At 40.1% G+C, this 26,328-nt stretch overlaps 1 protein-coding gene across 1 annotated transcript in view; it reads left to right on the top strand.

Annotated features, from left to right (window-relative positions):
• The first annotated feature begins 6,171 nt into the window (after positions 1–6,171).
• LOC126203343 (vacuolar protein sorting-associated protein VTA1 homolog) overlaps positions 6,172–26,328 on the top strand; it is a 67,361-nt gene continuing 47,204 nt past the window's right edge. Inside the window, exons 1-3 of the mRNA XM_049937630.1 lie at positions 6,172–6,399; positions 6,479–6,701; positions 7,012–7,301. Coding sequence (XP_049793587.1) covers positions 6,294–6,399; positions 6,479–6,701; positions 7,012–7,301 — 619 coding nt within the window. The 5' untranslated portion in view covers positions 6,172–6,293. The remainder of the gene's footprint in view (positions 6,400–6,478; positions 6,702–7,011; positions 7,302–26,328) is intronic.

Below are 26,328 nucleotides of genomic sequence, written 5' to 3' on the forward strand. Positions count from 1 at the left end.
TATATATTGTTGTTCTGTTGTTGATCTTACGTTAATTCTGGCACTTTAATAAATCTTTGCGCAATCATGTAGAGGTTGGATATATATATTTTCATCCTAACACTGGTGACCCCCAGAACCATAATAAAAGTATTGTGGCGATACAAGTGCTGTATCATTTGAGAGAGACAGAGGCGATCGACTGTGCTGGGACTTACCCCAGATCACTGCTAGTAGTGCCACATCACCACAATGCGTCTGTGCATAGCACACAGGTATTGCACTATAATTAAGAATGGAATTAAAAGTTAAAGTTGCTTTACCAAACTATGTCAGCATATGCTTTAGTATATTAATGTTTAAACTGTCAAATCTCAGATGGTCAGAAGAATATTTTACCCTAAATACATCGTTTTAAAAAAAAGTGGCACTAAATAATAAAGCAAGGAACCCAAAAATTGGTCATAATGTGCAGTTGTATGTCAAAATTAACTGATGCAAGTCTCAAAGTGATTAAAGCGATATTTCTGAGGGATCTACAATTTCCAAGAAAAACTGAAGATGCTAAATATTAGACTTAGAAATATGAAAACTTGTATGAAGCATAATTTCAACATAAAAATAAAAACTATGTAACCCCATTGAGCTACCTCTAATAGTTTTCGAGTAATTTTCTGAAAACTAAATTTGGAACAAAAACAACCTTAATTCTAGTAGATTAAGTATCTGTTACATTAATGCTAAAAAGTTTTGGTTATAGCATGTGATGAAACCTATTAAATGATAGAGCTATACGAAGTTTCAAGGCCTGGATGCAAATAATAACAAATACAAGGTCTCTTAAAGTTGTAGTTCAGGGGTCATGTTCTACTGTCAGCTCCGTTCTAAGCAATTTTAGATGGCAAAGTTTAAATGCAGGCGAGCTAAAAGTTTTTCCTCAATGTTAATCAACTTAACTACGTTCATACAAAAATGAAGATTATAAACTGACTCATGACATTGTTATTAAATATTATGGGACTGAGAAAGTGGCCATTGAGAGACTACTACAATGGGCATAGAGCTGATGACAGCAGGTGTTCCATTGGCCATCCGCTGCCCCAGTATATAAACACAGCTGTTAATGTGGCGCCTGTGAGGTTAACAAATCCACATGGCAAGTGGTGACAATTATTTTCCACTACTGTTGCGAGCAATTATTTTGATTATCAGTAGTCAGGGCGAAAGAAGATTTAATAGGAACTTACCATAGACATCGCCTCTGAACTGCTCATAGAGCAGTTTAGGATAGACAGATTTATTATTAGTATTAACAAAATAAATATTACAACATTGTGAGTGTGAAACTTTATAAAATATATCTATCAATTAGAACTAAAAAATCTTCATTTATAATCATAGTCCTGATCCCCCTGAGCAAACAGAGAATAGAAACATTTTTTTCAATGGGCTGGTCAAAAAGGTGGAATTGTAGACTGGGAACTATAGTCAGTATGTTCTTAATCGCTTTCTGGCTGACTACAGAAATAGTTTCCAGGCTTTTGTAAAAGATAGCGAACAGAATTTCTAATACCTCCTATTACTTATGGCTGATTAAGATTATTATTATTATTAACCCGCCACCCCACAGTATGTCAGCGATTTCAGAGGCGACATATTTAATTTTCTTTCTATTGATACTATACTGATAGAGAAATCAAATGCAAATGCAATATGAAAAGAGGTCGCAGTGTTCTGCAGGTAGAGATATGATTATATTCTTTGCCGCGGTAGCGGCAAGGGGGGGGGGGGTGAGAAGGGGTCATTGTGGGCGTAGTTTCGCGTTTTAGGTCACAACAATCAGTTATCCGAGTACACCAGCAACTATGGATGTGATTATTGTCTTCGCGCTTCGCTCTGAGCAGGCATATAGTAGACAAGGTTCTTAAAAGATCTGTGCAGCCCTCCACATCTGGTACAAGTGGCAGTGGCAGAAGCGAATCAAAATCGAAAAAATAGACTTTATGACGACAATTATCTGAAGTATGGTTTTACTGTCATGAACAATAAACCTCAAGTGTAATTTGCGGCGAAGTATTGTCTGTCACATGAGAGTATGAAACCATCAAAGCATCTGTGTCACCTCTCAACTAAGCATTCCAAGGAAGCTGATAAACCCTTGGATTTTTTAGAAAGGAAACTGAAAACACTTAACCAGCAGCGAACTACTACGATTCAGGTAATAAAATAGTAATGTTTTTTGTTGATTTAAAATAGCATTGATGTTCCTGATTTTGTTATTCATTTATTTGATTTAACAATATTTTTATCTTATTTTAGGTATCCAGTGTCAATGAGAAAGCATTATTAGCTAGCTACCGAGTCGCATTCCAAGTCGCTAAAGCAGAAGCTGCATACAGATGCAGAGAATCTTATTTTGCCAGCAGCCCTGGATATGGTTGCAATTATGTTAGGTAAGCAAGAGGCAAACAAGCTAAAAAGCATACCACTTTCTGATAATACCATTGAACGCAGAATAAACATTATGGCAGGTAACATTCGAGAACAGCTATTTGAAAAATTAAAGAAGAGCACACATTTTGCTTTGCAGTTCGATGAATCTACTGATGTTTCAGATTGTGCTCAATTAATAGCATTTGTGCGCTTTGAAGCAGATGAAAGTCTCAAGGAAGACATTTTATTTTGCGAAATACTCCCTGTGAACACTACTGGCCAAATGTTTTTAGAACACACTCGCAACTACAAGATTGACTGGACAAAATGTATCGCCATTTGCAGTGATGGTGCTAAAGCTATGACAGGCAGTAAAAGGGGGCTCGTGGCGAAATTAAAATCAACAATGCCAAATTTTTCGTGGACACACTGCTTTCCTCTTCAACAAGTTCTTGCAGCCACGATTTAACTTCTGATTTAAATGATGTGCTTAAAGAGGTGATCAAAGTTGTAAACACTATTAAAGGTAAAGCGTTGCAAACTCGACCATTTAGGATCAATTGTGAAGACATGCGTTCGCTCCGTCAAAATCTCCCTTATCACACAGAAGTCAGGTGTCTTTCGAAAGCAAAGGTGTTGACACGAGTTCTCGAACTAAAAGGTGAATTGTTAATGTTCTTACAAGATTCTAAGTCTGGATATGTGAATTACTTTTCTGACCCTGTTTGGCTATTAAAATTAGCATTTCTCGCGGATATTTTTAACCACCTAAATATTTTAAACAAGACCCTCCAAGGGAAGGAAGAAAACATTATAACAGTTAAGGATAAAATCAAAGGATTGCTCGCAAAACTTAGTTTGTGGTCAATGTGTTTACAAAAGATGATGTTTGAGTCTTTCTCTTGAATTCAGACGATTGTCGAAGAAATTGCAATGGACCAGTCGGTGGCACTATATTCTCATATGCTTTGCATGGTAAAAAGCTTGCATGATTTGGAAGAGAAACTGTTAAGTTACTTTCCAGAGCTGAACTACGACTCTGATAACTGTCGTAGATGGATACTAAATCCCTTTTTAGATATGTCAGTGCAATTGGCCGATCTGAGCATGATGACAAAAGAAACAGTTATGGACTTAGTAGCTGATGGGATGCTTAAAATGGAATTTAATTTGCAAAAGATTGACATCTTCTGCATGAAGAGAAAAGAAGAGTATCTACAGATGTCAGAGCGTAATATTTTACATCAGTTTTATTATTATTATTACTACGAACAAAGTACATTAGACACTCTGACAAAGACAACTGTATTGTTAGTGACACTCCTCACGTTACAGTTATTGAAACTGATACCTCCACTCGGGCCTCCTCTGTGACAGTGTTGCAGGCAAGACTCATGTTACTTCATGGCCTTGAAATACCGCTATATGAATTCCATTTTGGATATGTCGTCTTTAACCAACACGAATTCAATAAAGCTGTGTATTAAGCAATACGTAGGCAGATGTTTCATTCAGCTAGCCGTCTTCTGATTTTATGACTGATTTCGAAGAAAAGGTAAAAACAAATGTCTTTTAGACGACTTCTTGTAAAAAAGGATACACATTCTATAAACTGTTCTAGTGTTTTTTCGGAATGGAATGCATTCTCCTTTTTTTACGTGAATTCCAACAGAAAAATGTGTTTCACATAAAGAGTATTTCGCAATGCAGATAAGACTCAGAAGTGAATTATCCTCGCTAAACGAGGTCCCACTGTATAGTCAATTTGTAAACAAAAACATCTTTTTTCGAATTTCTCACAGTTACTTGTTGGTTCTTCTTCATTTAGTTATCGATCGGTTCCTGCAAACAGGTTTCCAGTTTTGCGTTTTTATTTATCATTAACATGGTGCACTTATTATAAAACAATCTACATTATGCTCAATTGAGAATTAATTTTATACAAGGAATTACGTAATTTTAATAAAAAATAAATTCCATTTTCCACAGGCCTTTTTTTTGTATTATAGAACTCCTAGTTTTGAGACATGCAGCAGGATGATTAGTTATTTACTTTCTTTCAATTTCAGAAGAAGACAACATTTCTTTTTAATAAACTGCGAGAATTTGCAGTATATATTTTATAAATGATTGTACTAGTTTTTTGTAAGATATTTTTCAACTCTTTTATAAAGGACTATAAAAAAACAATGATTCACTTCTGGGCAATCACCACAATTAACTACACGAAAGAAATGTGAAACTAACCAGGTGACCAGCAACGACGATTTTGTGGGAATCCTGATGAAGCCACAGAACTAGGGAAATAGAAACAATGTCAACACGCAGTGTGTGAATTAAAGTCTGAGTTGTGATCAGTTGAGCTGAAGCATCCTAGATCTACTCTGTAGACATTACATTACATTGTGTCTTGTGTTTGGTTAGAAGCTTGTTAATGAAATGCATTCTAGTAACTGTGGTGCCAAACCTTGTACATGAGCTGTGTGGGTATTGTTGCAGCCATTTTGTATCACATTTGAACTTGAGCATCTTTTAAATGCGCTTTCATAAATTGTTCTCGTTCCGTGTCATATTTTTATCACAGCAGATGATTGGCATATAAACTAAGCTGTCAGTGATACATAAGACGCTGGAACTGCACCGCCGTTCTAGCCCGGAAGTTGATATAGTCCTTTCCCTCTCCCTGCAAACCTCTCAGAGGTAAATTTTATCTGTACAAGCCTTTTTCGACGCCCGCCGCCCTAGTTCCATTCCGCAGAAGTGGGAAGAGGTCGATAGGCATCGTGTTGCTTCTCGCTGCTGCAAGTGTTTGAATATTTAAACTCTTCAACAGGTTTAAATTAAATTAGTATTCATTATTATAAATAAGAACCAGATCTGAACTTAAGCGAATTTTCAAGGTGCTTTCACAAACCCTTGTCACTTTCGTGTGACATTTATAACATGGAAGACGCTCGTCATGAAACATACGTTACAAGCGATGCTGCAACTGCTATCTCCTGCGGCTGCGACCCCCTGAGTAAGGCTTTGCGACTCCTCAGGAAGTTGCGACTAACAAATTGAAAAACACTGATCTACAGTAGCAAAAGCACGACAAAACGGAATAGGGAGGATGGTTGTGTATTGGTTGGAAAGGAGTTTGGTGGTCACTTGATTAACAATGAACAATGACGTCAGCCATCAAAACTTTGTTCCAGAGAAACCATGACGATGCCTTGATGTGACAGCCAATGTGAATGACGCTATTTGAAATGCATTGTGGAATGTTTTGACTTGACGTGACGTGACGTGACGGCAATCGTGAATCGGCCTTGTTTCCGTTAGCAAGTAATTCTCGATGCTTTAAAAGTTGTTTCACTTCTCAGCAGTTTACCGTACAAAACTGATTAAGAACATCCTGTATGAAGTTTGCTTTGGCCAATAATAAGCTTTGTCAGTATTGATTTCACGTACGGAATCTCATAACCTCACTTTCATCGTTCGGTGCCGCACTAATAAAATGAACTGACAACGTGTTGATGTTTCGTCTAGTGTGAACCCTTCACAATTAGATGGTGGCGTCGCCTCACAGTGAGTTCCTTTGCATTGCCTAGTGTGAATCGGTTTTAAACAGTCAACTTTATTCCCATGTCCCTCATAGTTTGTGGAAAGTACTTCTATTACTCAACGGCATATAATTAAAAGTTGACTTTTTCTAAAGTGGTATTCAGGAAATGCGATTTTGCCGCTTCACCCTCTGGAAACACAACTAGCTCTTTACGATTATCTTTGCTGGAATTTGACAGATCAGGTGCCTCTGTGGAATGTACTATGTAGTAATTGGGTGCTGCAAGAGGTTACAATTGGATGAAATAAATACTGTATAAAAGTTCTGTTTTGAAATGTCTGTACAATTTCCTCCGTGTCCAGCTTCACTGAAGTCGTTGCAGCATTATCTAAAGGCAGCTGGTGAACATGATCAGCGCGATCCAGTAATCAGTTACTGGTGTAAGTTAAGTTTGCTTCTGGCTTGCTGAAGTTTTATGGGTGTATAGTGACAATACTGGGATGATGTAAAATGTTCTAGGTCGCCTGTTCGCTTTGCAGCTAGGATTAAAAATAGATCGCAAATCGGATGAAGCAAAGGCGTTGCTTACATCTATTATGGACTGGCTGGAAACACAGAAGAAAACGTTATCAGATAATGAAGCAGTGACAAACGACGTCGCAGCACAAGCACACATCGAAAATTATGCCCTCAAACTATTTTTATATGCTGACAGTCAGGACAGAGCTGCTAATTTCGGCAAGTAAGATTTGGAATATATTTACATTATGGAGTTTCCCTTTGGGATGCCACAAGTGATCATGTGTTTAGAGTTATAGAAACACTGAGGTGTTGGACTTAGGGATTCGCTTGAACTTATCCTAAGCTGTTCAGTGCTCAGATACTGACAGAAAACGAAATCAAGTTATGATCGTCCATTGTTTTGTTTCTGAAAGAACTCGTTGTGTACATATAGAAACGTCAACTACGGGTACAACCTTAGTAGCTATTTAATGCTGTTAAAATTGTTTGTTGCTAAATGTACTACATTTGGAACACACTTACATTTTTAGGAATGTGGTGAAAGCCTTCTACACAGCAGGAGTCTTGTATGATGTACTGACGACATTTGGAGAATTAACTGATGAAGCGACGCAGAATCGCAAATATGCCAAGTGGAAGGCAGCCTATATACATAATTGTTTGAAAAATGGAGAGACACCTGTACCTGGCCCCATGCAAGAGAATGATATGGACGAGAACACTAACCAACCAGGAGAGAATACTAGTGCTGGTCCTGCTGCTGGAACTAGTGAAAATGACTTGGGGAGCTTCAGTGGAACTACAGGGACAAGCCAAATGGGTAAGATTAGTTTACAGAACTAGTGCCACTGTTAAAATACGAGTTGTATTACTGAATATAAAGCAGCCACTGCAATTGGACATGCTGTTCTGTTTAATAGTCAACCGTGAACTGTAAATATCTTTAATACACAAAATGTGAAAGTTTGATTATCAGCTATTTCGAAATATGTACTTGATTTGCTACTTATTGCAATGTTTGTATCATCTCCAAACAAAATAAACTTGTCAACTGGCATTGTAACAGATGACACCTCATTAATGTACACAAGAAACAGCAACGGACCCAAGATGGAACCTTGAAAAACACCATGTGTGATTAATTTCCAATAGTGTGTTTTCACAACGACACCCCTTGTTTCCCGTTAGTTATATGATACTCGGACCATTTCGCAGCATTGCTGAGGACACCATAATATTCTAATTTACTTAAGAGAATGCTGTGATTCACACAGTCAAAGGCTTTTGACAAGTCACAGAAAATTCCAGTAGCCTCTAATTTATTATCTAACAAATTAAGTACATTTTCACTGTGAGTGTAAAGAGCTTTCTCTGTATCAGAACCCAAACTGTGACTAGTACAATATATTATTTGCGATTGGCATAGTTTGTATCAATTCAGGCAAGCTAGGAAAAAATCTTACCTCCATAGCCCCCGATTGTATTGAATCTAGCGTATGTTAAAGTGAAGGACCAAGTAAGGGACGCGTATTTTTTTGTTTTCTCAAAAAAAAATCTGCTTAGAGATAAAGCCCTCCAAAAATGACTTTGCGCATAACATTTTGAAGATGTAATTTTTGGAAAGAAATTTAAAATCCTGTATATCTGGAACAGTTAGTTATTTTGTTGTATTTTTTTTTTTTTTTTTTTTAATTCGAAAGATAATTGGTTATGATTACCAAGAAATCCTCTATTTGGACTTATCTGTGAAAGTTCTTTTACTATAATGTTAGGAACTTTTTTAATAGTTTATAGAAAATTTAAAAAATGCCAATCCATAAAATTTTGATTTTTTTTTATGTTGATTAGTACCATATAGTTTTACATTCCCTGAAAAGGAGATCTTCCACTTTTAGGTTGAACAGGTTTTATAAACAATTGTAATTTTTGCCATACATAAAACCTGTTTTATTACCACACTATCACATAACAGGCTCATAAAAATCAAAACCTAACCTTATTTACTATAATTTTAGTTTTGTAAGATGAGTAAGAGACTTTTTTTTTTCCAAGCATTTTAAATGGTTCCAAGATGTATGTGAAAGGTCTAAAAACATAAAGGTTTGAGTTTATACAATTTCTGTACACTCTGTTTTGTACTGAAATTAGCCAGTCAATGAACTAAAAATGTGTTCCACTGCTTCAGTATCTTCCTTTGATATTGAGTGATGCCTTCCTTTTGAACCAATTGGAACTGGAGCACTTAATCTTCAAAACATTGTGAACAGGAAGTGAGCATTGATGGCGTTGTTGCTATTCTTCAGCTAAATACCCATATCCAGCAGCTGGTCCATGTAGTAGCATAAAGTTCACTACAAATTTGTTTAACCTGTAATTGGTATCTGTAATCTGCAACCACCAGTCAGTCATACACACACGCCACAAACATCTCCCTTCTCAGGTTGTGCATCTGAATATTATGCAGCGGTTTCTGAGGTGTTGGCCGAACTAACGAAATTTCTTCTTCTTTGCTCGTTAAAGTGCGTGCAATACGAGTTCGTCCCACTTTTCAGTCCAAAAATGTGTCTTCTGAATTCCTTTCTTAGGAGTGGTTGTTTGGACCATTCTTCTTTTGTCTGCTCACGGAATTCTTGAACAAAAGAATGGGGGCTGTGGATGTGTAAGATTTCATGACTCTCATAAAATCCTCAGCATTCTGAATCACAGTTGTATTCGGTCTGAAAGACAGTTTTGTAGTGTGGTGCTTCAGCAGACGACTTCCACCACACAAAGCCCGTGACCAGTAGCACTGTGTACCCAGTCAGTTGGCACAAGTGACTTACTCAATTCAAACAGCTGGTAACAATTTTTAAAATGACTAGGACCACCATCAGAAATAATGATTGTCTTCTCTGCCCCAGTTTGCAGGTGAAGAATTTTGCGCATTGCTAGTAAAGCATGTGCGGAGTCATGTCCTGTGTCGTCATTTATAATTGCAACACTTGTGGTCTTGTTTTGAAAATATGTCACTCTTGTAAAAATTGAAACCTGGTCATTACTCCGATGATACCCTTGTACTTCTTGTGGGATAGTTACAGACCAGTTCTCAGCAAAATCACAGTGAAGCACTAAACGTAATTCTTCAGCCTGTACACACCCTTTCACTTCTGCAGTGTGTTGTTGTTGTTGCAATTTCTGTAGATGCTTGTGTGCTTCCACTGACCATTTACAAAGTTCATCAATGAAACTCTCAAAGGCAACAGTTTCCTTAATTAGTTTATTTTCGTCCCATGTCGCGTATGTAATTTCTGCAAAGTTATCTGATACGTCTTCCAGGCCAAGTGTCTGTAAAGACAGTAGTCCCTTTCAGGTCAGTCACCACATTCTTGAAACAAATCAGTCTCTTGCTTTACGTTGCAGGCTACTAATCACTTCACACGTCCAACCAAGGTGTCATATGTCACGTGTTCCAGTTAAGTTCTTCAAAGGTACCACACGAAAGTTCAAAATTCGTGTAGTACACACGTAAACAGACATTTCTAGGTGAGTGTGTAACTACCCACTTAGGTCATAGTGCATAAAATTTTGATGTTCCAGTATGTGAAGTTGTATAGTTGCTTTTTATAAATTGCAAAGGTTTATTTAATACTGTGAGTCATGTACCTCTTCACTTTCACAACTTTTTTACCTTCAACTGTTACAGTTATAGTGTGTCTTTTTGTTGGCACTCTGGCGAGAACAGCCCCATTTATCTTCCAGATAAAATGACTGCACTATTTGAACTTAAGCTGCTCCTACAGGATGACCATAATAGGGATCTGGTCTTCCAAAGACACATTTTACAGACCTCGCATTTCTTGAATTGTCCACCATGTACTTTGATACTGATGGATCATGGTTCAAAATTGTTTTCTTTGTTAATCTCTCTGGAATAACAGTTAAAAATTGCACCTTTTCACTGTAGGATGCACAATATTCAACAGCTGAATTGATATTTGTGTAAAATTCCTAGCAAGAGGTGCAAGAGTGCTTTGGTTCATTTTCTTCTGAAGATGGAATTTCTACTTTGAAGAATGTGGTCAGTTTTGCTGCAGTGTATTCATCCATAGCTTTAGTAATATCTCTGCACTTTCTTGAGGCATAGAGCTTATGACCCAACTTCACTGACCATGGTTTCTTAACAGGAGTAACACCTACCTTTGTAGTTGACTGATTCAGGGTATTTAATTCTGCCTCTATTGATGCAAAATCTGCATCATCTGCACTATGGGAGCTTCACCTTGTTCAGATACGATCATTGTTGTTACTCTGTCAAAACATTTAGAACACAAAAAGTTGTCATTGGAAACATCTTCACTTTGAAACAGAGTCTTCAAATGAGAACACTTATTCCCAACCTGAACAAAGTCTGTAAATTATATCTAGAACTGTTACAGAGGTACAGCATTTTTTTAAAAAATTCTGAGATTCGTATCTTCAAAATGGTGTTTGCAGTGTCATCTTTGAAGGCCTCGGGGCTGATTTTTTTTTTTTTTTTTTTTTTTTTTTTTTTTTTTTTTTGAGAAAACGAAAATACGTGTTTCTTTCTTACTTCTGAACTTGTAACATATACTAAATTCAATAACATCAGAGACTACGAAGGTAACACCCCCACCTGAAGTGATACGGATTGTGTCAGTTAGGTGTTAAATGTTTCAGCGTCCAAGTTAGCTTCTTACTTCTGTAGAGAAAATGTGGAGAAAGGAGGAGTTGCCACATTTGTCAGAAACTGTTTTGATTACAAGAACAGTGATATTAATAAATTTTGCTTAGAGCAGCACTTAGAAGCTCGTGTGACAGTAGTGGGATTTCATAAGTCCTTTATGAAGCTCTGTTGTCCCATCTCATAGTAAAAGACAAGGAAATAGTGGTTGCCGGTGATTTTAATGTAGATTTACTGAAGAGCACTGTCTGAACAATTATTGAAATCAATATTTTAATGTAGATTTACTGAAGAACACTGTCTGTGAACAATTATTGCAATCAGTGTCATTCAATTTAGTTCATACTGTGAATTTCGCACCCAGGCTGTGTAAGTGCTATGAGACTTCTATTGATAATCTTTCTAGACAAATCTAGGAAAAATAGTCATATTGCTAAACCAATAGTAAATGGGCTATCTGATCATGACATGCACCATCTTTTGCTAAATGTTGAAACTTGTCAGGATGAAATATCTCAAATCAGTCAAAAATTGTGAATTTTAGGCGATTGCTCAAAGACGTGAACTGGATAGATGTTTACAGTACTTGCGGCTCAGATGGAAAATGCAAAGTATTCACTAATAAAGTTACTTCCTCTTTAGAAAATTATTCCCCCGTTAAGGCAACTACAACCATACGGAAGTCTAAAAATAACCCATGGATTACATAAGGAATAAAAAATATCATGGGACAAAAAGGAGATGGTATCTACTATCTAGGAACAGCTCTGATGTTAGCAGTGCAAGGCATGACAAAGAATACTGCAAAATATTGAAGCAAGTAATTCATAAATGAGACATCAGTAATCTCTTAAACAGTTACTTTGTTTCTGTTACTGACAGCTTGGGATCATTTGGTTTGGTAAACAGTGGAGTGGAGTATCTGAGACCAGTCTTTACAAGTAACTTATGTAAAATGGGAATCACACTCACGTCTCCCAAAGAAGTAGCATCCATCGTAAGATCCTTAAAAACGATTCATTCTAGCGATGATTGTAGCTTATCAATGAAGTTAATCAAAGAGTGCTCATGTGAGTTGAGTTCCGTCTTAAGTTATTTGTGTAATCTGTTATCAGCGGAACATATCCGGACTGGCTAAAATGCTGAAGTTAAAACTCTTCACAAGAAGTGATAAAGAGATACCATCAAACTATCAAATAGTTTCACTTTGGCCTCCTTTTTCAAAAATATTTGAAAAGGTTGTGTTCAAGCATCTCCTTAAGCATGTGGCTGCAAATAATATATTTGTCCAAGTCACAGTTTGGGTTTCTTATAAGGGTTCTGATATATAGAAAGCTATTGACATGTGCACTGAAAATGTGGTTAATTCATTAAATAATAAATTGGAGACTACTGGTATTTTTTGTGATCTGTCAAAAGCCTTTGACTGTGTGAATCACAGCATTTTCTTAAGTAAATTAGAATATTATATCACCAGCAGTACTGCAACAGGATTAGTCTTCCCTAACTAATGGGAACAAAGGGTGTCGTTGTGAAATACATGATTGGGAATTAATCACACGTGGTGTTTCTCAAGGTTCCATCTTGGGTCTGTTGCTTTTTCTTGTGTACATTGAACTCTCATCTGTTATACTGCCAGATGCTAAGTTTCTTTTGTTTGCAGATGATACAAACATTGCAATAAGTAACAAGGCAAATACAGATTTAGAAATGGCTGCTAAACAAATTTTCACTGACATTAATAAATGATTTGAAGCTAATTCACCATTATCAAACTCTGAAAAGACCCACTATATGCAATGCAGAACCTGTAAGAGATATCTTTCCACCATGTGTATAACGTATGAAGACATGCAAATCGAAGAGGTTGACAGTGACAAATTTCTGGAATTACAACTGGATAATAAATTCAGTTGGGAATGGTATACCACAGAATTGCCAAACTGCCTAAACAACTCTGTATTTACAGTGAGAATGAGGTCAGATCCGGGAGATATACACACACTTAGGCCCTACATACTCTGCTTTCTTTCAATCTATTTTTTCACTTGTTATATGTTCAGGGGTAACTCGTTGAACTCAGCAAAAGTTTTCAGCATACAGAAACGTGTAAAGACTCATTTGCTGTGTAAATTCAAGAGCATCAAGTAGAAACCTGTTCAAGGAACTTTTTATGCTAACCACTGCTTCTCAGCATATTTTAATGAAATTTGTTGCAAGTAATGCATCTCTATTTGCAACCAATAGTTCAATACATAGCATCAATACTTAGAATAAGAACGATCTAAATAAAGACCTTAGTCCAAAAAGGGATCCAATATTGAGGAACTCATATTTTCAATAAATTGTGAGCAACCATTAAAAACTGTTTCAGATAAAGCACATTTTCAACAGTGTTTGAAAGACTTTTTGATAGGCAACTCCTCCTACTCTATAGAGGAATATCTGATCAGGGACTGTTAGACCAGCTTAAGCAAAAATGTCTGTTAGATTTCAGTTTTGACAGTACTTGGTCACAAGTCAAGATTAGGCATTTTGTGTGTGATAAATTTATTAAAAGTGCATAACTATGTTTCATTCTGACATTGTATTAATTCTGTAAATATTAGCAGTTCCAGTTTAATGTATTCACCTATTTTGACAATCTCCTGATAAGTGATCAGGGCAATGTTGTTATATTCAAATGTTTTGCATTTTTTTGTTAGATTTTCTGACTTGTTCCATACCCATAAGAATCATCTCACTTTTGGGTCGGTGGAATGAAAACTGAATCTAATCTAATAAATTACTAGGTTTAATGGGACTGCAGTGTGAGAGTGTAAGGCTAGATCTTGCTCCTGCTCTAAAGTCCGCAGCTTGTGGTCTCGCGGTCACGTTCTGGCTTCTTGAGCACGGGGTCCTGGGCTCGATTCCCGGCGGTGTCAGGGATTTTCACCTGCCTCGAGATGACTGGGTGTTTGTGTAGTCCTCATCATATCATCATTATTCATCAAAACTGCGAGATTGGACTGAGCAAAGGTTGGGAATTTGTACGGGCGCTGATGACACGCAGTTGAGCACCCCACAAACCAAACATCATCCTGCTCTAAAGTAGCACCGATGAAGTGAAATGACAGATTGTCAGGATCTGGTGGCCTTTGTAGAAGCTTTATTTTGTGAGACTGTGGAATGTGTAAGACAAAATTCAATTCATGCAAAGTAAACAGTTGCAAACGTGCTCAATTAGAGGAGGAGTGATGTATGGAATAAATTTCATGCTACAGTCTGTACTGCAGACACAAAATGTACAAAGTTTCATATTTCTGTTTTCCTCCTCCACCATGAGAAAATAGATGTGCTGTGTCGAAACAAAAACTGGACACAGAGCAATGTCACTGTTATGTTTCTGCAACAAAAAAGTGCTATTTCCATATTCATTTGGTCATGGCAACTTGTGTATGGGCTAACAGCTAGTTGTGTAGCATATAATTCAGTTTTGTAATTTATTTTAATAATTGATCACCATTTTGAGATTGCACTTCATCCGCATATTGTGCTTCTGGTACTGTAGTTACAGACTGTAATGCCTCAAAAGTGTGTATATGTCAACGTAATTGTTAGACATTCTCTGAATAACTATTAAATACGAAAATAAATTTACAACAGTCTTCAAAAAAGTTTTATTTATATGAATGTGTGTATAAAAAGAACAATATTCATTGCAAACTGATCAGTTATTATGTTGGTATATAACTTGCTTCTGTAATTTAGGCAGCCCGAATGTTTTGTGAAATTTGAATTTGCTTTTGAGAATGGCTGTAAAGCTGAAATCATAATTATGTGAAATAAATTAGTAGTAATTTACAGTTTAATGGTGAAATTTTCTTTCAAATCGGTTGCATATGTAGTGGGAATACGATGAGTCCATAGGTATACATAGGAACTCATTTACTCGATCTCCTTTCTAAGTGAGTAGAGTCCACTTGTAGCTGACAGCAGACTCGGATGATAAGGGGGCTGCAGCAGAGACGAAAGAGTAGAGTCTACGGGCACATGGAGATGACATCACAGAACTTGCTGGCGAGTTTAAAATGAGTATACAGAGCTCATTTTTGATCTCTAGTAGTTGAAATACAGTTTACATGGTTCTCATGCACTAGAGCAGAGCAAAACGGCAATTGGACTAAAATGTACCTGGGGAGATGATTTAGAGGACTTCATACAGTCCTTTCCATTGCACTCACATTCAGTCAAATGTACAATGACTCGGAACAGTGTATTGTTACGCGGCTTGCACGTTACCTCTGCTGCACTAACATTCCTTTGAGTCTGACCTTCAGAGTTCCCATAGCAGCTGTAATTGTTGCGACCAAACTGGATTTCTCTTTCTGCTACATTGATCTGAGTTTGGTTAGCTGCGAGGAAATATAAATCCCAATATACCTTTGTAGTGCTTCTTTGCTCCTTATCACTTGCATTTCAGCTGCATATTCATCTTGTCATATCACAAAGTTAATCACACCTTTTCCATAATTGTGCACCTAATTGCTATTTAACCCTTTAACAGTACAGCTTGGCTGCCACTAACTTTCTTCCTTAATGAAATGCCACCACATCAAAGAAATTATAGCCCCTCTATTGACTGGGGGCTCATAGTTATTTCACGAGTTCATGCATGGCACACTTACGGCCACGAGCTATTACAGCCCATTCCTTCTTCCGTCGGTGCATTTCCTTCACCGCGCCCCTCACTCCTTCCCTGCTACCACCTCATTCCTCTCTCTCTCTTTGTTCTGATTTGGCTATCCATGTAGTTTCCTATATTCCTTGCAATTTTGTTTCTCTTGACTGCTCTCTTTCCTCCTTTTTGGCATTTCGATCGCCCCTTGGAGTTTGACCACCACATCTAAATTTTATGTTTTTAGTGTGAGCCATTTGGGGAAGAATGCCTTCCCTGGTGACTACGCTGTGGGTGTAGATTCCTCTCTCCCCCATTCTTCCCCTCTCCTTTCCCTGCCTTAGTCCCCCTCCCCAACGCTAGGTCACCAGCACATGTAGCCAGTCGGCATTGTGGGGCTGTTATGTGCCCATCTGGCTGAGTATCCTGACAACACAAGGATCATGCTACTAATACCTGATCTGTTGCCTCCCCCATGTATGCCAAGGAGTGGCTGCTTGTCATCCTGTAGCATTGGAGCTCCTGGCAATGGCTGCTGTGCCAGGCAGCCATTGCTGCAGCTGGGTGGCACCAGTGGGGAGAGCCCCTGATCGGAGTGTTTGGTATTAAGATGGATGTGTGGCACATGAAGCGTATCAAGCCGAAAAAATCTGGCCATTCTCAAACAGCTGTCTCTTCAAGTGGTAGTGGATCATTGAATGCTGCTGCTTTGTATGATTCTTTCCTACCCTGGCAGAAGACCCAGACTCGCCATCTTGGAATGAAACACTTTCCCCCTACCTTGTCTGTAATAGTATGGATGGGAACACATTCACTGCCATAAATCCATTGTTTTTTTGTGGAGACTATTTAGGACAAGGTCACCAAAGTGGAGTGTCTCAGTAAGATGTGGTCAGGCTCTCTGTTGATGAAAGCTGCTCCTGATGCCAAATCACCAGCTCTTTGTGCTTGTGATTGTCTTGGCAATTTCCCAGTGTCTGTTACCCCTCACCAATCCTGGAATATGGTTGCGGAAGAGATTTTTCATCGAGACCTTGTCATGCAAACTGATGATGACCTCTGGGCTAATCTGGAGTGACGCAGCGTTCACTTTGTTTGATGACTGCAGAAGGGTCAAAAAGACCGCACTGATACAAGCACCTTTATTCTGGCTTTCTAGGTATGAGCCTGTGGATCCCACACCCTCTCCTCCAGGTGCTGCTCCCTGTCGCTAGCCGAAGAAGTGAACCCCTTCTTTGGCACCCACCAGTGATGGGGCTCCCCTCCAACCTGAGTCTGACATCTTATTTATGGATGGCATGCCATCCTACTCAGTTGAATGCAATGATAGTGTGGCATTTATTGGCCGGGATATCCCCATCGGTGTTTGGTTGCCGTATTGCAAGTCTTTTCAGTTGACGCCACTTCGGCGACTTGCGTGTCAGTGACGATAAAAGTGATGATGGACACACAACACCCAGTCCCCTGCCAGGATTCGAATCCGGGACCCCTTGTGTGGTAGGCAGTAACACTACCGCTGTGCTCCAGAAGCAGTTATCCTACTCAGTGACGACCACCAACGATGTGACATGACCTCCCCTCGACTTCTTTATGTCTAACACGGACTCTCATTGCATGCTTATCCAGTGGAAATGAAACAGATATTATTGTCCTCTACTGGAAATACAACACCTTGTTTTCTATTATTCTGCATTCTGTCTTGCTCTTTACAAAACGTGCTTCCGTGGTGACCACTCCCAATCTTTTCATGGTTATTGTGCATATTGTCAGAACTGTGCAGGCTCTGGAATAGCATCTTGAGGGGTCTGCACATCGGTTTGCACCGATGTCGTGCCAGCCTGGAAGCAATAGTGGCATGAGTGCAAACAATCCCTGCAATCACCATGTGCAATGCCTATCTCCCTCCAGGTTGGCCACTTCCTTATCTTGACCTGCCTACCTTGATACAGCAACTCCCACCCCAGTATATCCTCCTTGGGAACTTTAGTGCCCACTACCCCTTTTGGGGGAGTGCTAATTTGATGGGTAGGGATCTTGTAACTGGCAAACTTATTACAGACTTCGATTTGTGTGCCCTAAATGACGGTTCTCCTACCGATTTCAGTGCCACTCATGGCATCATTTCTACTATTGATCTCACGATGTCCTTCCTGCTCTTGTGGTTTCCCTACATTGGTCACCCCGTAATGACCCTCGTGACAGTGATCACTTCCCAGTGATTCTATCATTCTCCTGCCAACACCAAACAGACAGGCCCCCACATTGTGCATTCCGCAGATCCAGTGGCCCTTTATATACATATGCTGTGAGCATTAACTCCTCTCTCTCGGATTGCATTGATGCGGTTGTTCAAGATGTCGGACACAATTCTTCATGCTATTGGTACTGTTATCCCCATATCCACAAGTCCCCCTCGTTGTCAACCAGTACCGCGGTGGAACAAGGACATTGCAGTCGCGATCCATGGCCATTGACAAGTGCTGCAATGATTTAAATGACACCCTTCACAGACCAACCTTATAGTTTTTAAGCATCTCCTTCCCTAAGGCTGGCTGAGCAGAGTAAAAAGACTATGCATCTTCATTCCAGGTTTGGTCCAAGCTCCATAGCCTTCTGGAGCACCAGTGATAATCAACTGCCAAGAGTCTTATCCTACAAGGTGCTGTGTGTACCGATCCATTGCTTCTTGTGACCCACTTTGCGACTGCATCAGCGACTTCTTCCTATCCTCCTACCTTTCTCTGGTAGAAATGATGGGTTGAAGACACCCCCCCCCCCCCCCCCCCGTTTCAACCCCCACCAAGCTGAAGTCCATAATGAACCCTTCACTGAATGGGAATTTGTGCAGGCTCTTCCTTCTTCACATGACATGGCCCCAGGTCTAGATCCCACCCACAACCATATGATCCAGTGCTTGGACGTTATCCGAAGGCAACATCTACTCAGGGTCTTCAGCTGCATCTGGCTCACAGGTGTCTTGCCCTTGCAATGGTGAGGCAGCATTTTCTTATCCTCATCCTTAAGCCTGGGAAGAATTCAATGTTGCTTGATAGCTACTGCTTGTTTAGAATGACCAACGTACTTTGTAAACTGCTTGAGAGGATAGTTAGTTTCTGATTATGTTGGATACTCAAATCTTCAGCAATTAAAAGCAGATGCACAATGTACGAGATCGTGGGCCAAGTAAATAGCAGCTCTGGATATAACCGATGAAAGTACAACAGACTAAGAAATAGTTAAGAACTTTCCTTTGATCTCTACAGTTCCAGTCTTTTGTGGCAGATCAGATGAGGATCAAATCTTGGAGCCTTTTGTCCCCTATCAGTGTAGCTTCAGGGAAGGACAATCTGCTACTGACCATTTACTCATATTGGAAACAGCAATCCAATGGGCATTTACTAACTGCCAACACCTTGTTGCAGTCTTCTTTGACATACATGGGATATACGACACAGTTTGGTGTCATACCATTTTAGTTACCCCCAATGACTGGGGCTTTTGTGGCCACCTTCAGATTTTTATTCACAAATTTTTATCCATCTGGTTCTTCCGGGTTCAAGTTGGCACCTCTGTTGGGCTTATAACCTCTGGCAATGTATGTCGATAGTTTTTGCATCTGGTGCAGCTCCCACTCAGTAGTATTTGTTGAACACCAGCTCCAAGGTGCCACCTGACGGGCCTATGTGTGTGCCATTTCCTATGGCTTCAGTTTTCTCCCTCCAAAATGCGGGTTACGCATTTTTGCACTACAACCTGATCCAGAACTTTATTTAGGCAACCAGTGCCTAGATTTTATAGCGGAGGTCCACTTATTGGGCTTTCTTTTTGATAAAAAGCTGATGTTGGTGCTCAGTGTTCGCCACCTCAAGACTACATGCATGCGGAAGCTTAATGCTCTCTGCCCACTGGCCCACACATTTTAGGGTGCAGACTATGCTACTCTTCTCCATCTTTACCTCACTCTGGTTTTGTCCAGACTAGATTATGGCTGTCAGGTTTATTGCTCACAAGGGAACCTTCCCATCGCACCCCCCTCAGATTTAGTTATAAGTTGGCACAGTGGATAGGCCTTGAAAAACGGAACACAGATCAATCGAGAAAACTGGAAGAAGTTGTGTGGAACTATGAAAAAAATAAGCAAAATATACAAACTGAGTAGCCCATGAGCAAGATAGGCAACGTTAAGGATAGTCTGAGCCCAGGAACACCGTGGTCCCGTGGTTAGCGTGAGCAGCTGCGGAACAAGAGGTCCTTGGCTCAAGTCTTTCCTCAAGCGATAACTTTACTTTATTTATTTTCGCAAAGTTATGATCTGTCCGTTCGTTCACTGTAATAAGTTTACTGACTGTTTTGAGACCGCACCGCAAAACCGTGCGATTAGTAGATGAAAGGACGTGCCTCTCCAATGGGAACCGAAAACATTTGATCGCAAGGTCATAGGTCAACCGATTCCTCCACAGGAAAACACGTCTGATATATTCTATACGACACTGGTGACGGCATGTGCATCACATGACAGGAATATGTTGTCGAATGGCGAATTGGTAAACAGATTCTTCTACCTTCTCCGATTTAGGATTTCTTGTGGATGTGATAATCACTCCCAAAAAAGTGATGAAAACATAACGGACGGACAGATAATAATTGTCTGAAAAAAAAATTAAAATTTTTCGCTAGAGGGCAGTCTTGAACCAAGGACCTTTGGTTCCACAGCTGCTCACGCTAACCACTCGGCCATGGGTCTCCTGCGCTTACATACTCCTTAATGTTGCATATCTTGTGCATGGACTAATCAGTTTGTATATTTTGCTTATTTTTTCGTAGTTCCACACAACTTCTTCCTGTTTTCTTGATTGATCTGTGTTCAGTTTTTCAAGGCCTATCCACTGTGCAACTTATAACTAAATCTGAGGGGGGGTGCGATGGGGAGGTTCCCTTGTCATAGGCTTCTTCCACTCAGAAACTACTTGTCCCTGTTCGTCGTTATGGGGTCCATCTGGCTGCTGGTGCCTTTTGCAAGAGTCCTGTCAACAGCCTCCTGTCAACAACCCCCACACCACTCTACAAATACAATGGAGCAAAATCCTGTTTGCGTAAGCAATACACAATCACCATTCGACAATTTGCTGACCATCCTGTATACACCGTCCTCTTTGCAAATGAGATATACTGCACATTCCTCATGATATCCACTGCACAACTGCACACGGTACACGCATGACAAAATCAAGTGCATCATCTTCGTTTAACAGTTTCGCCACAGTTAATTTGTCTGTCATTTGCTACATTCTACAGTTTACTAAAAAACACATAAGATCCTCATTTGATCTGCCACAAAAGACTGGAACTGTATGGATCAAAGGAAAGTTCTTAACTATTGCTGAGTCTGTTGTACTTTCATCGGTTATATCCAGAGCTGCTATTTACTTGGCCCACCATCTCATCTGCTTTTAATTGCTGAATTTCTGAGTGTAACTGCAGTAAATCAGTCAGCAGATCCACACCTTACTGTGTGTCCATTCTGACTGATTATTCGGTTACTCTAGTTGTTAAAAAATAATTTGCAAGCATTTCAGTTAGCATGCACACCAAGCAAAGCCAGTATCTGCAGCAGTCCTACCTTTAGTGCTGCAACTCACTCCACTGCATTATCAAAGAGACGTGGTCTGATGGAAGAATGGTGTCTGCATCAGTCTTGCACTCGTTCCAGTTATAGATGCCACACTCAGATTTCTGCAAATAATATCGATCACTGCTACACCCAGTGGAAGACTAGGTTTTCTTCTCTCTTCAGGAACAGTGATGAGTAAGGGAACCTAAGAATCCCACTGCTGACATTTTATAAAAGATCTGGTCCTGGATGAGTGATGCTAAGATGTGGGCTCATAGGGGTGAGCAAGTGATCAGTACTCATAGCCGGAGTTCAGTTACTTTACATAACTTCATTCATAACACGACATGTACGTATACTCTACTGGTCAATACCCTGGTGGCCATCTGAGGCGAAGATGGCATAGATAAGCTGCAACTGGGTATGGCCAGCTGTATTCACAGCAGATGGGGGGAGGGGGGAGGAGGAGGAGGATTTAACAGACATGGGAATGCACTTACAATGCTGGAGGCCAAATGTTCGCGTGCTGTTTTCATGCTCTTACACATCAGCATTTACAGACCTGTTGATTTGATAAATTTTGGATTAGTTCTTTACAGGAGACCATTCTTCTGCAAATCTTACTAATTAAAGTATGATTAACAGCTTGAAATTAGCCTTGTTATTGTTAATAACCCCCTTTGGTGTACCAAGATGTGAAAGTACAGCCTTCAAAGATGCATTAGTTATTTAATTATTGTGCAGATCATAATTGTAACATCTCACTATGATGTGGAATGAGTCAATATTAAGATTATAATAAATAAATCCTCTCAGCAGGAAATATGCCAACATCGCTCCCCCCCCCCCCCCCCCCCCCAAAAAAAAAAAAAAAAAAAAAAACCACACATTCACTCTTTTTCTATGGAGTAAAAGCAGTTGTGAAGCTCAGTTTGTGTTTGAAGTAGAATAAATGTAACACTCCAATTTCCAGATGACAAGACCAGCAGTTGGTTACTTTGAAAGGCAATTAAAATAAATTGGTCTCAACCCTAAGCAATAATTGTGGAATCTCTGATTGGATGTGTGTGTTGTCAGAATTCTTCATATCCATCATGCACTGTGTACACTGCTTGCTAAGTTCTTCAATGTCATTCGAAATTGTTGAGCACCATACTGAGTGGGGTATTTTTTCTCTGCAATTTGTTATTCCTTGATGTCCTTCATGGCTTCATTCCTCTTAGTCCTGGGGCAGCACACAGTTTCATTCTTTCAAGAAGTTTTGCTGTACTATTTCATTGTGGGGATCATATCTGGTCCCTATAGAGTTGGCCATATTGGTACCCTGTTCACACTCTTGCAGGCGTATTTTATGTTTTGTGTAACTATGCCATTTGACATTTATCTGTTTTTGCAACATTCTGTATAGAAGCAGACCGTACGCCGAGCGGTTCTAGGCGCTTCAGTCTGGACCCGCGCGACCGCTATGGTCGCAGTTTCGAATCCTGCCTCAGCCATGGATGTGTGTGATGTCCTTAGGTTAGTTAGGTTTAAGTAGTTCTAAGTTCTAGGGGACTGATGACTTCAGATGTTAAGTCCCATAGTGCTCAGAGCCATTAGAAGCAGACTGCACACAACTGCCCATTGATTGTCGATTTCCATTTCTTCTTGGCCTCACTACTTGCTCTCTGACATGCATCCAAACTGTTACAGCAATCGGTATTTGTATTTTGGGTAGCTGTCTTGGCCAGTTTGGGAATCATTTAAGAATTGTCTCAGGGTGACATTATGGCAACTTGTCGTCTTACATGCATGGCAAATCTCTCTTTAAAGCACCACATTCACCATGAACTACTATTTCATAATTCTTGTATAGGGTGTTGCGGGTCTTCTTCTGGATTAAGAAATTCTGCATTGATGGCATCATGTTTGAGTTGGTCTAATTTTTTCCTGAAGCCAAATCAAGCTGTGTGAATGTACCACTTTTTGCTTTTGCCACTCATTCTTTACATCTAACAAATGGCAGCAGTGAATATCCAATTTTTGATGATGGCTCCAACACATTTTATTTGTTCTTGGACAAAAGAAACCTCTGACAATAATGTTCGTGGATGCACATTGGTTTTATTCTTTGAGTTCACACCTAAAAGAACTGCATATTCATCTTATAAATAAACCATGTTTTCTGACGCATGTCATTGTGTCCTGTGCATATTTATGCATATGACATGGGCATCTGATGAATTTTGATAACAAGATAAGTGTTCCCACATTGTCTACTTTATCTGTGGTCATTACTGCACCTCTTAAAACATAATCGTAGTTGATTATGGTAAATAAACAGCAATCTTATCTCAGTTTTGGCATATTTATCAGTGATGAAGTGCTGGAATAGTTGCTGACAATTCAAAATTTGATTGCATTTGCCATCCCAATGCATTACTTCATGGGTATGGACATGTGTTGACCTTTTTTTTTTTTTCTCCAGCACCTTTACTTGACTTGGGTGTTGAAACGATGTCTCCCCCTTGCCAAAATATCAATCGGTTCTCTTAACGTGACAAACCTCAGATGTGTTTCAACAGTATGTTGCAGGTCACAAGGATGGTAAAAACCTCAATAAAAACCCTCAATCTCAAAGATCGCATAGCTGTTCAGGTGGAACGGTCATTAGTGGACAACCTCTGGTGCAACCTGCCACACCTCAGTTGTACAAGGCTTGCCTAAGCACGTGGGGCTCTGTCTAGGTGGACTTTTATTTTCCTAGTGGCCCTTGGGACCGAGATGGATCCTTCGAAGTCTTTTTCTCCCACCTCCCAGCGGAATGGGTGGCCCACTGGTAGGTACTAACACCCAGTCAAATAAGAGTGCTCTTGTAGCCAGTTCTCTGCTGCGGGCCATAGTGTGTTTTTATTGGTGAAACAGAAGGAGGGGGGGGGGGGGTTTGAAAAGGTGTCACCTCTTTACATGCAAAATGGTTTAGAAGGGAGTGCAGGTGCTTTAAAATAAGTAAAGCAATTACAAAATGTGGCACTGTTGGTAGAAACATAAAGTTCCTGACAAGTAATAAACCCGCAGAAGGCCAAAACTCTTGGGGAATATGCCATTGAGACTGAGCTCTATGCCAAATTAAACTACAGTAAAGGTGTTGTGACCTGCATAGACTTGGTGGAAATCCCGAAAAAAGGCCTGAAAGTTGAATGGACGCAAGGAGGCATTATAGAGGTGCAGAATATTATGGAAAGAATGGCAGGCAATCTGATTAAATCTGACTTGTTCATCATCACTTTTGTGCTATTAAGTCCCAGAATATATTAAGGCAGGTTTTCTTCACTTAACTGTGCGGATTATGTCCCCAATCCCATGTGCTGTTTTGAATGCCAACGATATGGGCACACCACACTTGGATGTAAGGGAGAAACCACTCGCAGCAAATCTGGAAAGCCTGTCCACGGAGGAGTCTGATGTCCGTCTCTTCCAAAGTGTTTGAATTGCTCTGAGTCTCCCCGTGTCTGGAGTAGGGACTGCCACATCTTCCTTGAAGAATGGAAGATACGGGAGATAAAAACCACATGATGGATCCTCTATCATGAGGCCAAGATGATTTATAAGACCATGCAGCCCCCAGCTGTTGTTACCACCTTTGTGTCAGTTGTTAAAAAACCAGTACAGAAAACTGATGCTGCTACTCAAACGGAGGTAGCTAGTATTAGCACTAGACCTGCATTTGTCAGCATACTTGTGCCACTGCGGATTCTTTACAGCCTACACTTCCTTCCAAAAAAATCAGAAAAGTCTGTAGTTGCTAATGTTGCAGAGCTCCCTGTTCCCCCTAAGGTTCAATCTGCTCCACTGTCCAGTGCTGCCACTACCACTGTCCTGGTTGTGGCTCCAAAGCCTACTGAGGGCAAAAAAGCCAAAGGCCAAGTGTCCCCCCCCCCTGACAGGCCAGGAAGTAAACAGTCTGACAATGTTGATGTCATACTGTCTGACATCTCTCTTGACTCTTTGGTAGAGCTAATGGAGCTTGATGTCAGACAGGGGCAATCATCTTGCCCCAAGGCTGAGCCCCCACCAATTATGGGCTCCCCTCCCCAGTGGAAAGACTGTGGAAGTGGAACCTCTGTGATGGATGGTGCCTATTTTACAGTGGAATGTTAATGAGTTCAGGATCCATGTAGAGGAGCCGAAACTACCAGTGCGGAATGCCCACCCTGTGCCTAAGTTTACAAGAAACACATTTTGAAGCCAGTGACAATACTGTGCTACGGGGCTATACCATTCACCGAAAGGATGACCTGACTGGGGAGAGAGCCAAGGGGGAGGGGTTTCTGTGTTTGTCAATAATGCGCATCACTCCTCTGGTCTCCCCTGGCTACTAAGCTGCAAGCGGTTGCTGTTGAAATTCATGGGTGTCACTGTTTGCTCACTGTATCTACCTCCACCAGACACAATAGACTCTGAGGTTCTCAGAGGTCTTGTGATGCAACTGCCACGACTATTTTTTCTATTGGGAAACTTAAATGCCCATCATGTTTTCCAGGACTCGACCTCTACTTGCCCTCAGGGTCAGGTTTTGGAGAGCTTCGTGATATCTCATGAGCTGTGCATCCTCACTATAGGTGCTCACACACATTTCTGCACTGCTACTGCATCATTCTCAGCCATTGACCTCTCTTTCTGCTCTCCCACCTTCACAGGTTCTGTTCAGTGGGAGGTCATTGACGATCTTCATTCCAGTGACACCACTCGGCGTTCACCTGTTGGGTGGGGCATTACCTGAAGTGAAGTCACCATTGCAGATGGTCATCAGGGCTAACAGGATGCTGTTCAGCCAGCTGGCTGTGTTCAAACATTGCAACTGCATGCACGAATGGGTGAACCACATCATGCAAGTGATGCATCATGCCGCTGACTTG

The sequence above is a fragment of the Schistocerca nitens genome, chromosome 9, assembly GCF_023898315.1.
Source record: "Schistocerca nitens isolate TAMUIC-IGC-003100 chromosome 9, iqSchNite1.1, whole genome shotgun sequence".
In the NCBI taxonomy this organism is placed as follows: domain Eukaryota; kingdom Metazoa; phylum Arthropoda; class Insecta; order Orthoptera; family Acrididae; genus Schistocerca; species Schistocerca nitens.